General features: G+C 34.2%; 1 protein-coding gene across 1 annotated transcript in view; it reads right to left on the bottom strand.

Moving 5' to 3' along the window:
• The window catches only part of TBC1D32 (TBC1 domain family, member 32), a 254,389-nt gene that overhangs the window by 1,559 nt on the left and 236,846 nt on the right, over positions 1-15,984 (bottom strand). The window contains exon 31 of the mRNA XM_011989387.1: positions 9,758-9,946. Within this exon, the coding sequence (XP_011844777.1) occupies positions 9,758-9,946 (189 nt within the window). The remainder of the gene's footprint in view (positions 1-9,757; positions 9,947-15,984) is intronic.

The raw sequence follows: 15,984 nt of genomic DNA, 5'->3' as shown, positions 1-15,984 counted from the left end.
CAGATACCACTTGTCACTTACGGGCAGTAATCATTCACAGCTTGCATATAACTTGATGTAACTTTATCCTTATTTTGCCATCATCACAAAAAATCTACATAGTTTGAGGGAAGGATTAGTCGGGACATTCTAAAAAACTAACGACTGATCTACAAGGCTGACATTATAGCTGAAGAAATGAAACGGTGTGGTTATATACTTAATACCATTAAGGGTAGAACAAATAACTTCCAACATAAGTATCTGAGGTCTAATCTTAAGATAATTGTGAAATTATTTCAATCCTTCTTTCACTTCTTCACCCATTCATTCTTTTATTATACGTAAGGTTCTTGATTAGCACTGAAGACATGAAGATGAGTGAGAACAGCCTTGCCCTAAAATGTTGACAACTGAGGTGTATATCATGTCTCTGATTTTATGTATAAGTAACTGAGCCAAAGGGAATATTTTAATCTTAGGAATAGCAGAAATACTGGGTCTTTGTAAATTCCTGTCCTATCAAAAATATTTCACTTTTTTCTTTGGGGAAAAATAGGATCAGAGTAAGAACAACCCTACTGTTCAAGAACTCATTTTAAACAGTTATTGTTATAGTCGTGGAACAATTATGAATTTATCCATTCATTTCATTCAAATTATGTGTGACGTGGCTTTAACTACCTCTTCACTAAAACTATACCTAAGATGGGGAGGAATTACAGTAATGTGTTATTCTAACCAGAGACTAAAGATCCAAAGATCCAATGGCAGAAGAACTGTTTCAGGACATATTCATTATTTTCAAAGGAATATTATTGTGCATTAAATATGAATTATAATAGGAGATGACAGTACTTGAACAAATCTCTAACAACTCATTTCTGGGCAAAAAATAAGCAATATCTATTCAACATCTTTTAATTATTGTTTCACTTTAATAAAAACCACCTAGGGACAGCCATAGTTATAACTCAATTTAAATATATTTTTTTCTCAGAATGCATTTTTTGAAATCATGGTTTCCATTTTAAACATTAATTGTAAATGCCCTGATAACTACACCAAAGAGATACCCATAAAAATGACACATAAGGCTATTAACGTCTTATTTCATAAGAGAAAAAATTTAACTCACATTTAAAAGGGAGTGTTTTCAAATGATATAGTTCATTAATGAAAATTTGTAGGCAATTTTAGCTCTGAATAAAATTCCAAAATATCTACATTTTACATTTTGTCTTCAAAGTAGAACATTTTTTCATCTCATCCTAAATGTTCTCTAATGGCCCTTTTAGTGGATAACTTTTACTTGTAATAGGACCATTTAGACTGCCAGCTTATCATTCAAGTTATAACAGACTATTTCCTCAGAATACTCCTTCATTATCATTTCATTTATAGACCAAAGTATATCAAACTCTACATAAAAATATGAATGCCCCGATTTTTTAAGTAGCAGACACATTAATTACATAAGGTAATAACACTATTCTGCTTTATATTAACAGTGTAGTATTGGCTCCAGAAATTTTTTTAATAGATTACTACTAGAGTGATTTAAGTTTTAGTTAGGAAGTTCATTTTGAGCTTATTGCATTTCATTTGTTGTATCTGATGCTATTCAACTGCTTTGTTTTTAACAATTTGCTGCCTTCATTAATTCTGAGTTTCAAATGCTGAATCATCCAAAAGTATTAAAAATTCCCATTCTAAACCACAATGTTGGATGTATTCAACATTATATAATATAGTATATATGTAGTATCCCTCTCTCCTTTGTGTATAGAAGTCCAGTTTCAAATTTCAAATATGCATTCGTCTGTTTTCTTTTAACTATTGAGAGCATTTGATTTGGGACCACTGAATCTAGGATATTTATTAAAATACCAGACTAGTAAACGGACACTGGATTTGGATTCAGATCAAATGAAAGGGTTTGAATTCTTCTATGTTAGTTACTAGATGTATGAACTTGGGTAAGTTTATTGACTCTAAGTCTCATTTTTTCATGTGTTAAATGTGGACAATAATATCATACGATTGCTCTCTGGATTAAATATTCTGAAATCTGAACTTCTTACCATAGATTAGAGTACCTTATATGATTTAGTCCTGTCTCATCTCTTACCTTTCTTATTTCTTCACCTTGCTCTGGCCACAGTGGTCTTCTTGACACTCTGTAAGTGAGCCAGCTCATTCTGACCTCTGAGATCTTGCACTTGCCTTTATTCCTATTTAAGCAGGCTTTTGCCTAGGAAGTCTTTGCATGACTTTTTCTTTTGCTTCATTTAGGTGTCTGTTTACCCCATCAAGGGTGGTCTTACCTGGCATCTTTATCTGACTGGTACCTTAGACTCCTCCACCATGTTTGATTTCCTTATTATCAATACAATAAGGTCTATAGTACTTAAGATATTATGTTTTTGTTCATTTATTAGACTTCCAGGAGAATATAAGTTCAACGTGGGCAGAGACATCCTGCCCTGTGACAAAAACAGTACTTCGCTCACAGCTGTTGAACAATAAATAGTTGAATAAATCCATGAGTGAATGAGCCATACCTGTAAAGCCCTTCGACCAGTGTGTGGCATACAATAAGCATTCAAGATATTCGTAGTGGTTATAAATAATGAGAACATATTTTTATTACTGATGGTCTTTGAAGTGGCTCGGCTACATTTTCTTGATCACACTACAGACATATGATGTTAGGCATGGGTGGGCCTATCAAGGATTACTGACTCCAGTCTCTGCTCCTCAACCCTTTGCCATGAATATAAGGGAACCATTTATCTAAAATATTAGGATGTTACTGGCTTTTCTTGCAACTTCAAAAATGTACCTATTTTGGAAAGAAAGCTATACCAATACTTTCAAAAGTGATTTGCATTACTTGATGTTTGCAAAAATACTGAAGATACCAATTTTTAGCAGCATTTTTTTTAGAACTACTGCAAGCCATGTGAGCTTAAAATCTGAATTGAAGATAAGTTCTTTTGTAGTAGTAAACAGATAAAAAGCATAAAAAGATCAAGTGTGCTAACATGGTATACCCTGGTTTATGAATTCAGGACCAAGTTTAGATATTCTCTGATATATTCTTTCCTAAATATTTAATTATTAATGCCCTTGCAAAATGATGATTTTTAAAATATAATAGCTCTTTATGGAGAAAAAAGGGTAAGGTAAGTTACTTTGAGTGGGTTAAACTGGAAGAGCTGACTTTTATTAATAACATTATGAGGTATATAGAATAAAAAATTACCACAAAAAGTATAGAACTTAACATACACTGAACAAAAGTTGAAGATTTGCATTAATGTCAAATCTCATATAGAAAGCTCTTTTTTTTAAAAATTAATTAATTATTATTATTATACTTTAAGTTCTATGGTACATGTGCATAACGTGCACGTTTGCTACATATGTATACTTGTGCCATGTTGGTGTGCTGCACCCATCAACTCGTCAGCACCCATCAACTCGTCATTTACATCAGGTATAACTCCCAATGCAATCCCTCCCCCCCCCCTCCCCATGATAGGCCCCAGTGTGTGATGTTCCCCTTCCCGAGTCCAAGTGATCTCATTGTTCAGTTCCCACCTATGAGTGAGAACATGCGGTGTTTGGTTTTCTGTTCTTGTGATAGTTTGCTAAGAATGATGGTTTCCAGCTGCATCCATGTCCCTACAAAGGACACAAACTCATCCTTTTTTATGGCTGCATAGTATTCCATGGTGTATATGTGCCACATTTTCTTAATCCAGTCTGTCACTGATGGACATTTGGGTTGATTCCAAGTCTTTGCTATTGTGAATAGTGCCGCAATAAACATACGTGTGCATGTGTCTTTATAGCAGCATGATTTATAATCCTTTGGGTATATACCCAGTAATGGGATGGCTGGGTCATATGGTACTTCTAGTTCTAGATCCTTGAGGAATCGCCATACTGTTTTCCATAATGGTTGAACTAGTTTACAATCCCACCAACAGTGTAAAAGTGTTCCTATTTCTCCACATCCTCTCCAGCACCTGTTGTTTCCTGACTTTTTAATGATCGCCATTCTAACTGATGTAAGATGGTATCTCATTGTGGTTTTGATTTGCATTTCTCTGATGGCCAGTGATGATGAGCATTTTTTCATGTGTCTGTTGGCTGCATAAATGTCTTCTTTTGAGAAGTGACTGTTCATATCCTTTGCCCACTTTTTGATGGGGTTGTTTTTTTCCTGTAAATTTGTTTGAGTTCTTTGTAGATTCTGGATATTAGCCCTTTGTCAGATGAGTAGATTGCAAAAACTTTCTTCCATTCTGTAGGTTGCCCGTTCACTCTGATGGTAGTTTCTTTTGCTGTGCAGAAGCTCTTTAGTTTAATTAGATCCCATTTGTCAATTTTGGCTTTTGCTGCCGTTGCTTTTGGTGTTTTAGACATGAAGTCTTGAGAGAAGGATTTATGAATATAGTTCTACTCTTTACCCTTACTAGAGATAATCTTTTTGTGTGTCGTGTCTTTCCTATTATATGTGTGTATATATATGTATGTATATGTGTGTGTGTGTGGGTGTATGAAATCTTCTTGACCAAAGTGATAGAAACATAAACAACTGGTAAGCAATGTTTCTTCCAGTATGTTCCTTCTGGGGTGTTCAGTAAAATTAGAAACTCTTGGATGCAGTCCCTGAAATTTTTGAATTCTTGGCATTGGCATTCTGGATTCTGATTTATTAACAAGCTCCAAAGGTCACAGTTTTATGTATTCTAAAGGTTTTCAAGCTACTTGAGATTTTCTACTACAATCTGACAACTCATGCCTCGGCCAAATAAATTCTGAATTAACAGGTCTGGGAAGGAGTCTAAATACATTAACTTTTGTAAGTACCTTAAGTGATCCTTAGGATCAGGGAGTTTATATAGTGTTTGTAATTCTGGATAGAATGTGAAGTTCTTAGAGATTCAGGACAGAGTATGTAGTTCTTGAAGATTTAAACTCAGCTGAAGGGTACTTGGAAATATGTGATTGTACCAGAGACTTGACTTAGTCTTGGCCAGGTTAATGAGAGAATAGGTCCTGATCAGAAACAGTATAAGAGGATATTTCTGACCAAGGTGTGAAGGTAATGTCATTGACAGGTATTACTATTATATGACATCTTAAGAAGTCTCGGGAGCTGGAGAAAAATGGGAGCAAAAGTACACCAAAGTGTAGCTATGCACTTAGAAAATCCTGTTTCCTTTGCTTGTATTCTCTACATATCTTCTTCTTTAACAAATAAATAAAAAGAATCTAGTAGAGAGATGTAGAAACTTAGTAACTGCTAAGTTTTTTTAAGTACTTACTATGTTCCAGATAATGGTCTAAAAAAAAGTATTTTACAAATATCATCTCATTTAATTCTTCCACAACCCTATGTGATGAAGAAATAAGCATAAAAGTCTAAGCAACATACCCAAGCTCACACAGTGAGTGACAAAGTTAGAATGTGAAACCAGATAGAATCAACTAATATAAGGACAATGCAGAAAACATATCTGCAAAACAGCTGACACTGTACTAAATACCTTTAAAATATTTGCTCAGATGTTTTTAATATTATGTATACTTTTATCTTATAAAAGCTTAGTATTCAACCAGATTTTCTCAGTCTGATCTTCATTTCTCACCCTGTCAACATTCTCTGGTAATAGCAGCTGCAATAGCACCAACAAAAAATCCCTCTTGACAATTTACTGATTGGGTTGAAATGAATCTGATTTTTTCATAATTATAAATTGATTTTGTCATAATATGCAGGATTTAGTTGAAGCATTTTAATTAAGTAGTTTGAGCCTTCACAGCCTGATTTTCACACAAAGGCAACTTTTTCTAGGCTGGTATTTCAGTGAAGTTTGTCCCCAGGTTGAATTCACAAACTAAAGCCAAGATTGCTGACAGCCTATTAGCATGTTAGCAGGAATACAACACAGCTCACTAAAACACTAGGACATCCACATATGAACTACTATTAAACTAAACTGTCACTAAACCTGCTTGTGTGTGTGTGTGTGTGTGTGTGCAAGCTACAGATGAGTTGAAAGAATGAAGGAAGAATGAACTTAAGACTTTCCAGCTTGCTGGAATATTACAGAATATTTACTTTGTTGAATGTTTTTCTCCTTGGAATTACAATATCTACGGACTTTCTGAACCATCATCTGTCACAGATAAAAATGTTCAGAATTCTGGGCCCAAGGACTGAGCTCTTTCTTCAGCATATCTTCAGAGGCTGCCGTCTAGCTCGGTACTAATCCATTAATCACCAGCATGAAAATGATGCACTTAACTGCTCTAATATCCAGTCCACATTCTAGTTGTGTCTACAAGGATACTGTGAAACAATCAGACAATGTTTTGTTGATATCAACTCATACCCATGGCGCTCATCTAATCTAGTATTTCAGCGGTTTAATCTGAAGAGGAAAAGTAAGTTTTTCTTTCCCCCATAAACCTGTTCTGCCTATTACTGTTCACACCACCTTCTGATCCAAGAAATTCTAACTTATCTTTTTCATATATTGATTTGGAATCATGAAGAGCTCTTCAGTGAGCTGTAAGAAATGTAGGCAATGAGTCCATACTCTCAATTACCTGATTTAAAATCTTGAGCCTAAACCAAAGTGACTACAAATGGACTGATATTTTCTTGATACTGAGTATTGCACACAGATTTTTATTTCTAAAACAATGCTTTTATCATGTCATTTTATCTCAATACATGAAATTTAAATCAGGAAAAGAATTGCATATCTTCAGTTTCTCAAGATAACTGATTATAACTGAAAGCATAACATATTTGTGGTTTTAAATATTTTGAAAATGAATTCAATTAGGTCTGATTATTTGAACCCATTTATAACAGTCAGATGTTTGATCTATTTATTTTTATATATTCAATTTCTTCTTAAAAATAGTTTTATGATAAAAGAAGTATGAGCTCATTCCTCAAATATAAAACAAAGCCCACATAAATATATACAATAAAAAGTAAAAGTATCTTGTTCTACTTTATCTTCATTCTTCCTGGAAGCAATCATTATTAAATCTGTAGAGCAAGGGGATAATGTGATTAAATAATCTATACAAGAATATTGTTATGGCTGTGGTATGCAGTTACATGGGGAATTGTTTTTTTGAGACAGGGTCTTGTTCTGTAGCCCAAGCTGGAGTGCAGTGGTATGATCATGGTTCACTGCAGCCTCGACCTCCTGGGCTCAATTGATCCTCCCACCTCAGCCTCCTCAGTAGCTGTGACTACAGGTGCGTGCCACCACACCCAGATAATTTTTGTACTTTGTTTTTGGTAGAGATGGGGTTTTGCCATGTTGCCCAGGCTGGTCTCAAACTCCTGGGTTCAAGCTATCCACTCGCCTTGACCTTCCAAGATGCTGGGATTACAGGTGTGAGCCATTGTGCCTGGCCTATTTAAAGAATTATTGATAAGTCTTTTCTCCCTTTGCACTAATCTGAGATTTTGAATAAGAAAGTGTAAAACATAATTTCCAAGGTTCAATCTCTATACCTTCAGTTGAATGAGGAATTCTTAAATAATGTGTGTATTTTTGACAGGGGATGTTTTTTGGGTAGGCAAAATAAAATCAGTTCATTAATCAATACTTCGTTATTGGTTATTATATGAATAAGTGAAAAATGCTGTACATATATTTATATACTTTGCAGACAAAAGACTATTTCAGGGCCAAATGGAGTAGTTAAAGGGATATGTAAATATATATTTAAATACACTATACCAGAGTTTATCTCACAAGAAAAATGAGTGCCCATCAAAAGAGAACAGTGAATTTTGACACCTATCCACTGAAAATAAAACAACAAAAGTCAAGTCATGCTATCAATCAAAAAAGCATTTTTCTAATCTCTCAGATAAATGAAAACAATAAGCGTAAAAAGTAAGGTTAGTTCTAGGACACATGCTAAAATTAATTCCTTGCCTACATGTTCTTAGTTTGGATTTAAACCAACACTATTCAAATTTTAATAATTTAACAGAGGCTTAGGTCATAATCTCCTCTCCCCATTTAAAATCCTTTAGTTTTAAACTGATAGCATTATGCTGAAAACACAATGGAGAATGGTTTGGGACACATTTAAAGAAGTTACCATTTGCAAACTCTATTATAATTTTTCCCTCAAATAGTCAAAAGAGAGATGAAACTGTAAATCAACATTAATCAAATTTAAAGATTATGCTTTTGATAGGAAGAAAAATAAGCAGTAAGCACTTAATGAATTTAGTAATGTTTGTTATTCGATGTGAATAAAACAAAGTTTATTCATCTTTCACATTTATTTATTTACATTATTTACTTACACTATCAACAAATACGTATTGAATACCTATTATCTACCAGGTATTATTGTTTGATATATTGTTGAAAATACATCAGTAAATGAAATAGACCAAGTCACGGTCCTTATAGAACTTACACATTTTACCAGGGAAGACAGACAAAAACACATATAAAATAATTTTCAGATGGTGATAAAAACTGTAAGAAAAACTAAAGTGGAATAAGATGTTAGAGAATTACAGGTTAGGGGGATACAGACAGATATGAGTACAGGAAAATTTCAGACTCTGAAATTCCTATAATTGACCACTATAGATGACGAAAATGTCCCTTACTGAAAATGAACCTACATTTTGTATTCAACATAATTTCAATTTGCTTAACACTTCCTGTATTCCAAATCACCTCTTAGAGAGCATTCTTTTATTTTTCTATCTTAGTTTTTCTTCTACATGTGCAATCATTTTTCTCAGCATACTTTTTCATTAAGATTGTTTCTAAGAGTATACTTCCGGTGATATATATTGAAAGTTTAAAACCTTTTGAATTCTGAATTGATGAAATAAAAACGCTTGATAATTTGGCAATCTTAAAGGATCAATGACATTTATTTAAAGAAAAATATCATTAAATGGAAAAAAACCCTGGCAAGTATTTAATGGTAAATAATGAAATTAATTTACATAGAAACTGTTTGTTGACCTAGAGAAAGCCTAGCAAATGATGAATGTTGTTTTTAGTGTATACATGTATATGCGTTCCTGTGGGATGGCAAAGGTAGTAGGGATAAGGAAACATTTTAAGTTCAAAGATTCTTAACTTTAAACAAATAGCTGGATTTCCACCAAGAAATGAACACTGGGATGTATTTATATCTCATGCACTTTCTAAAGTCCCCAACTTCCAAAATCACATTATTGTAATTGAGACAGTAACTATATCTTTTTTAAAAGTAGCACCACATTTGGTGATAACTTTTTAAAATGAGTGCTATGATAAAATAATCTTTCATGAAAATCTTTTATAAAAATGGAAGTTTAGAAAAATTATAAAAATATGAAAGCATACGAAATTATTACTATATTAAATATATTTTAAAAGTATCAAACCAATAAATTAAACTTTTATTGACCAAATAGCCCATAAGAATATTTTTAAAATATTTCTTTTTTGGCATAGCATGTGGGTTACAAACAAAGTGTTGGATCCAGACAGCTTATTTCATATTCAAGTTCCACTTCAGCTATATGGTTTGGGGCAACTTAACTCTGTGCCTCAGTTTACTCATCTCTAAAATGGGGATAATAATATCTACCTCTCAGCATTGGTTTTTAGGATTAAATGAGTGCCTAGAAAAAGTATCTAAAATTAAGCAACCGAAGTTAGCCATTAACTCAATATTTTCCTCTCCATATAAACATACTTACTTTTAGGAAAACTTGCAGATCTTGAGTCTGAGTGTGCTGTAGAATGTCTTGCTGTAAATGTTTGAATATAGCTATACAGATATACACTTGATAATCAGGACCAAGGAAAACACAAGTAGCAATATAATGGCAGATTTCTATCCAATCTAAATAATTCCAAAAACACTGGGTTATCCATTGCAGGCAAATCTTTAAAAAAAAAAAAAAAAAGTAGTAAGTTCATTTAAAAACTTATAAAACCACATTTGACTTTTAAAGAACATTAACCAATAACTCATACAAAACCAGTGAAAAGCTTAGCAGTTAATCAAAATACAAAGACAGTCTTCATAGATGCCTAACAAGGATGCTTCTCCTATTTGCTTCAGTTGTGAAAAAAACTTTCACGGCCTTGGAATTTAGGTCTTAAGGGTAACTGATAGTGGTCACACTCCTCATATACCTATTACTCAATGCCTTCCTTATTCATATCGTGCTCCTCTTACCCAAAACACCAATCTGCTCTCTACAGATAACAAATGCTAAGAGACTATTTTAATTCAAAGATGGGAGTTTTTTTTATCTATCCTACCTACAACCACAGATGTATAATTATGCAGATGACAGATTGCTAAATGTTACATTAATGCAAATGGACTCTTCCCGAATCAGAAAACAATTTAAACCTAACAGAATTACATAACATAAAAACCGGGAGCTAATGCAGAGAATATTTCAAAAATGAGACTTTTACAAAAGGAATTTTTTTCCTGTTTATTTTTTGAATAACATTTGTTCAGATTATAAAAGCAATGCGTGCCCACTGTGGAAAACAGAAAAGTTTAAGAAAAAACAATAGCAATGACACAGAGATTATAAATACTGGAAACATTTTGATACATCAATGTTATGGGTAAAGTTGAGCCCCACTCAAAAGATATGTCAAAGCCCTAACCCCCAGAACCTCGGAATATGACTTTATTTGAAAATAAGGTCTTTACAAATGTAATCAGGTTAAAATGAGGTCATTACAGTGAGCCCTAATCCAATACGACCGGTGTCTTTATAAGAAGGGGAAATACATTCACAAAGACAGGCACACAAAAGGAAGACAATGAAAAGACACAAATGGAGAATACCATGTGAAGAAGCAATATGTATCTGCAAGCTAAGATTCTAAAGGCTACTAGAAACCTGGAGAGAGGTAAGTAACAGTTCTTTCCTTAGCAACTATGGAGTGAACATAGCCTTGTTAACACTTTGATTATGGCCTTTTGGCCTCCAGAAGTGTGAGAAAATAAATTTCTGTTGTTTTTAACCACCAAGTTCATGGTACTTTGTTACTATAGTCATAAGAAACGAACACAATTACTTTCCAATATTTTCACTTTCATTTATGATTTACAAATTACTTTACCTTCGATGAAAGATTTCCCTTATTGAATATCTCTTCTCCTTTAGTTTTATGGTTTTTTTTGGAGATGTGGGGAGGAAAAGGGAAAAGATTTAATGGCTTATCTCAATTTGTCATAGGTATAGAGGATACAGATATAGAAATTTTCCTTTTGTGTTCTATCATTTTGTTCTTCTAAAAATACATTCTTGAAAAGGTTCTAAAAGTTATTTTTAATATCCTTGATTCAACTTTTGGGCATGATGATCCTGCTTTTAACTGATTTGAACAAACTAACACATATTACTTTGCTAGAACCACAGGCAGGGAGGCTTAAACAATAAAAAAAAAATTTTCTCTCTATTCTGGAGAAATCCAAGATCAAGCTATTGGCAGGGCTGGTTTCTTCTGCAGCGTCTCTGAGGAGTATAGATAGATGGTTGTCTTTCCCTGTGTCTTCACATGGGCTTCCTTTAGTACATGTCTGTATCCCAATTTCCACTTTAATAAAGACACCAGTCATATTGGATTAAGGTCCAACTTAATGACCTCATTTTAACTTAATTATTTCTTTAAAGGTCCTATTCAAATATAGTCACATTCTGAAGCAGTGGGGTTAGGACTTCAACAGGTGAGTTTTGAGGAGACACAATTCAGCCTATACCAGAGGGTACTATTGAATTTTTGTTTTCCAGACATTATTACTCATATCAATTATTAACCTTTAAATAAGGCTATTAATTCTGTTCTCAGGTGTAAGATTTTCCTTTACAACTATAATGTTTCCCTCCTGTTATGTTCCAAAATCTTTCCAAAGAGCCCATAAGTTTTAACTCAATATTAAATTAGAATGTATCTATGAATACCCAATATTTGTCAACAGGCAGTATATATTAAATTCTCCTTGGTCCTACCTTTACTGTTCACTTGGCATTAATGGGATGCACCTCCCAAATTTCAACATGGAGGGTAGGCTGGCATGCAGAGTACATTACTAAATCTCCATTGCCCCCACCCCAACAAATCCCTGTAATATGGCTCTAGTGGACTGAGGAAGAAGTATCTCCTGCTCCCTCTTGACTAGGCAGACTGAAGCAGTCTGTAGTACTTTGACTAGGAGCAATAATTCTCTAATTGCTGGTTGCCCTGCTGCCAAGATTCTCTCTCTGTTCTTTGCTACAGCTATTAATGCCAATCAACTTAAGGCCATGCTGTATTAATGAAAATCTAGAGTCTCTGAATGGATAAAGAAAGAGAAACAATTCAAGAATGAAAATAAATACAACAATCCCCACAGCTAGAGAAAACGGTTCCTCCCATGCAATTGTTAGTTTCAGGAGTGAATGAGAAGTTGATAAAGATGTGGGATCTCAGCTTCTGTCCACCATCTACATTGGTTAAAAGAAAGTCACCCTAGAATCTTCAACAGTTCATTATTATACATAGTTTCTAATGCAGTTGTAATTTTTTGGCATGTATATACATTCAAGCATTGTTGTCTGTACACTGAATTTTTCTTCCATTAAATGGATATAATACCTATGTTTTCCCATCACATGGGAAATTTCGAGGAGGAAAACTGAGAGACTGTAACTGAAAGTACTTTGAAAAAGTGCTATATGTTATAACAAAGGTATAGATGTTATTATTTAACAAATATTTCTTGACCACCTCATATGTACAAGGTAATATTACCATTTTTTATGGGAACAAAAGACATTTATCCCTGTTTCACAAAGTTTACACTTAAAGGGGTATATACATACTTTTTAAACATATGACCCTCTTCGCTTGGTAGAAATTATATTGGCTTTACTATATTTGCAAGTACTTCAGACTTACATTGAAATAGCAGAATTCCAAAACACTGTATCCCTGGAAGAATGCTGAGCTATGAGTTATAAATTTTAATCTCTGAGCAAGTGACTTCTATATATATATATTTTTTTAGACAGTCTCACTCCATCACCCAGGATAGAGTGCAGTGGTGCAATCTCAGTTCACTGCAACCTCTGCCTCCTGGGTTCAAATGATTCTCATGCATCAGCTTCTTGAGTAGGTGGGATTACAGGTGTGCGCCAAGACCCCAGCTAATTTTTGTATGTTTGGTAGAGACAGGGTTTCACCATGTTGGCCAGGATGGTCTTGAACTCCTGACCTCAAGTGATCCACCTATCTCAGCCTCCCAAAGTGGTGGGATTACCTGCATGAGCCACCACACCTGGCCACTTTCGTATTTTTATAAAGTTCTGCAAATCAACTGACAACCTAGAATTCTAATAGGACAGAGGAAATAGTATGTGTCCAAACAGACATGATGTAGTTTTTTCTTTAACATTATGGAATTTTTAAAAACATATATAAATGAAGATAGAATAGTACATGAACTAGACAATTTCAAATTTTGATTGGTTGATATGTGTCTTAAGTTCCTTTTCCCCTATAGGTTCCCCTCCTTTCCTGCATCCCTTTCTCCTACTAAAGATGTTTCCTCCAACTGCATAGTATTCCACTGTAGATAAACCACAATTTATTCAACTAAGCTCCATCCATGGTCATTTGCAGTGTTTCTAGTCTTTAGATACTATAAAGAATACTATAAAAACATATTTGTGGATATGTATTTTCAAATTTTTTCCCTGTGTATTCCTTGCTTAGAGCTCTACAAATGAGACTGCTGTGTTAAAGAATAAATGGACATGTAACTCTGTCAGAAAATGACAAATTACCATTCATATGTCTCAAAAATATATTATTATATTTTCAAAAACAATCAGTTGAGTCTTTATATTTATTGGAAAAAAATGCTATTATCAATAGTAATGAAATAGGCTTATAAAGAAAGTGAAACAAATGAATTTTGTTTTATGGTAAACCACCATTCCATACGTAATGTAGAACTAATTACACTTTAAGACATTTAAATAGCTTTTTAGACTTGTAAGGAAGGAAAATCACTTACATAATATGCATTAAAATCTACCACAGCTCTCCTAGGCAATTTTGTTCTTGAACCATACTTAAGATTATGCCAAAGGACATTAAGATGCCACACTGAGGTGCACATTATTTTATCTGAGATAAATTATTCCTCCTTGTAACTAGAATTAAAAAACAATCTTCAAAGGTTCTCATAAGAACATTAAGTCTTCCTCTTTTCCTATTTGAATACCCTTTATTTCTTTCTCTTGCCTGATTGCCCTGGCCAGAACTTTCAACACTATGTTGAATGGGAGTGGTGACAGAGGACATCCTTGTCTTGCGCCGGTATTCAAAGGGAATGCTTCCAGTTTTTGCCCATTCACTATGATATGAGCTGTGAGTTTGTCATAAATAGCTCTTATTACTTTGAGATAGGTTCCATCAATACTTAGTTTATTACAAGTTTTTAGCATGAAGGGGTGCTGAATTTTTCTGTATCTATTGAGATAATCATGTGGTTTCTGTCATTAGTTCTGTTTATGTGATGGATTACATTTATTGATTTGCGTATGTTGAACCAGTCTTGCATCCCAGGGATGAAGCCAACTTGATCGTGGTGGATAAGCTTCTTGATGTGCTACTGGATTTAGTTTGCCAGTATTATATTGAGGATTTTCACATCGATATTCGTCAGGCATATTGGTCTGAAATTTTCTTTTTCGTGTGTGTCTTTGCCAGGTTTTGGTATTAGGATGATGCTGGCCTCATAAAATGAGTTAGGGAGAATTCCCTCTTTGTCTACTGTTTGGAATAGTTTCAGAAGGAATGGCACCAACTCCTCCTCAAACCTCTGGGAGAATTTGGCTGTGAATTGGTGTGGTCCTGGACTATTTTTTGGTTGGTAGGATATTAATTACTGCCATAATTTCAGAACTTGTTATTAATCTATTCAGGGATTCAACATCTTCCTGGTTTAGTCTTGGAAGGGTGTACGTGTCCAGGAATTTATCCATTACTTCTAGATTTTCTAGTTTATTTGTGTAGAGGTGTTTATAATATTCTCTGATGGCAGTTTGTAGTTCTGTGGGATCAGTGGTGATACTGTATATTTAGAAAACCCCATCATCTCGGCCCAAAATCTCCTTAAGCTGATAAGCAACTTCAGCAAAGTGTCAGGATACAAAATCAATGTGCAAAAATTACAAGCATTCCTATACACCAATAACAGAAAAACAGAGAGCCAAATCATGAGTCAACTTCCATTCACAATTGCTTCAAAGACAATAAAATACCTAGGAATACAATTTACAAGGGATGTGAAGGACCTCATCAAGTAGAACCACAAACCACTGCTCAAGGAAATAAAAGAAGACAAAAATAAATGGAAAAACATTCCATGCTCATGGATAGGAAGAATCAGTATCATGAAAATGGCCATACTGCCCAAAGTAATTTTTTTATTATTATTATACTTTAAGTTCTAGGGTACATGTGCACAAAGTGCAGGTTTGTTACATATGTATACATGTGCCATGTTGGTGTGCTACACCCATTAACTCATCATTTACATTAGGTATATCTCCTAATGTTAACACTCCCCACTCCCCACTCCCCACAACAGGCCCCAGTGTGTGATGTTCTCCTTCCTGTGTCCAAGTGTTCTCATTGTTCAATTCCCTCTGTGAGTGAGAAAAAGCAGTATTTGGCTTTTTGTCCTTGAGATATTTTGCTGAGAATGATGGCTTCCAGCTTCATTCATGTCCCTACAAAGGACACGAACTCATCCTTTTTCATGGCTGCACAGTATTCCATGGTGTATATGTGTCATAATTTCTTAACCTAGTCTATCATACTTCAAGGCTACAATAACCCAAACAGCATGGTACTGGTACCAAAACAGAGATATAGACCAATGGAACAGAATAGAGGCCTC

Source organism: Mandrillus leucophaeus, unplaced genomic scaffold (assembly GCF_000951045.1).
Source record: "Mandrillus leucophaeus isolate KB7577 unplaced genomic scaffold, Mleu.le_1.0 Scaffold351, whole genome shotgun sequence".
NCBI lineage: Eukaryota > Metazoa > Chordata > Mammalia > Primates > Cercopithecidae > Mandrillus > Mandrillus leucophaeus.
This window is presented reverse-complemented; position numbering and strand designations above follow the sequence as displayed.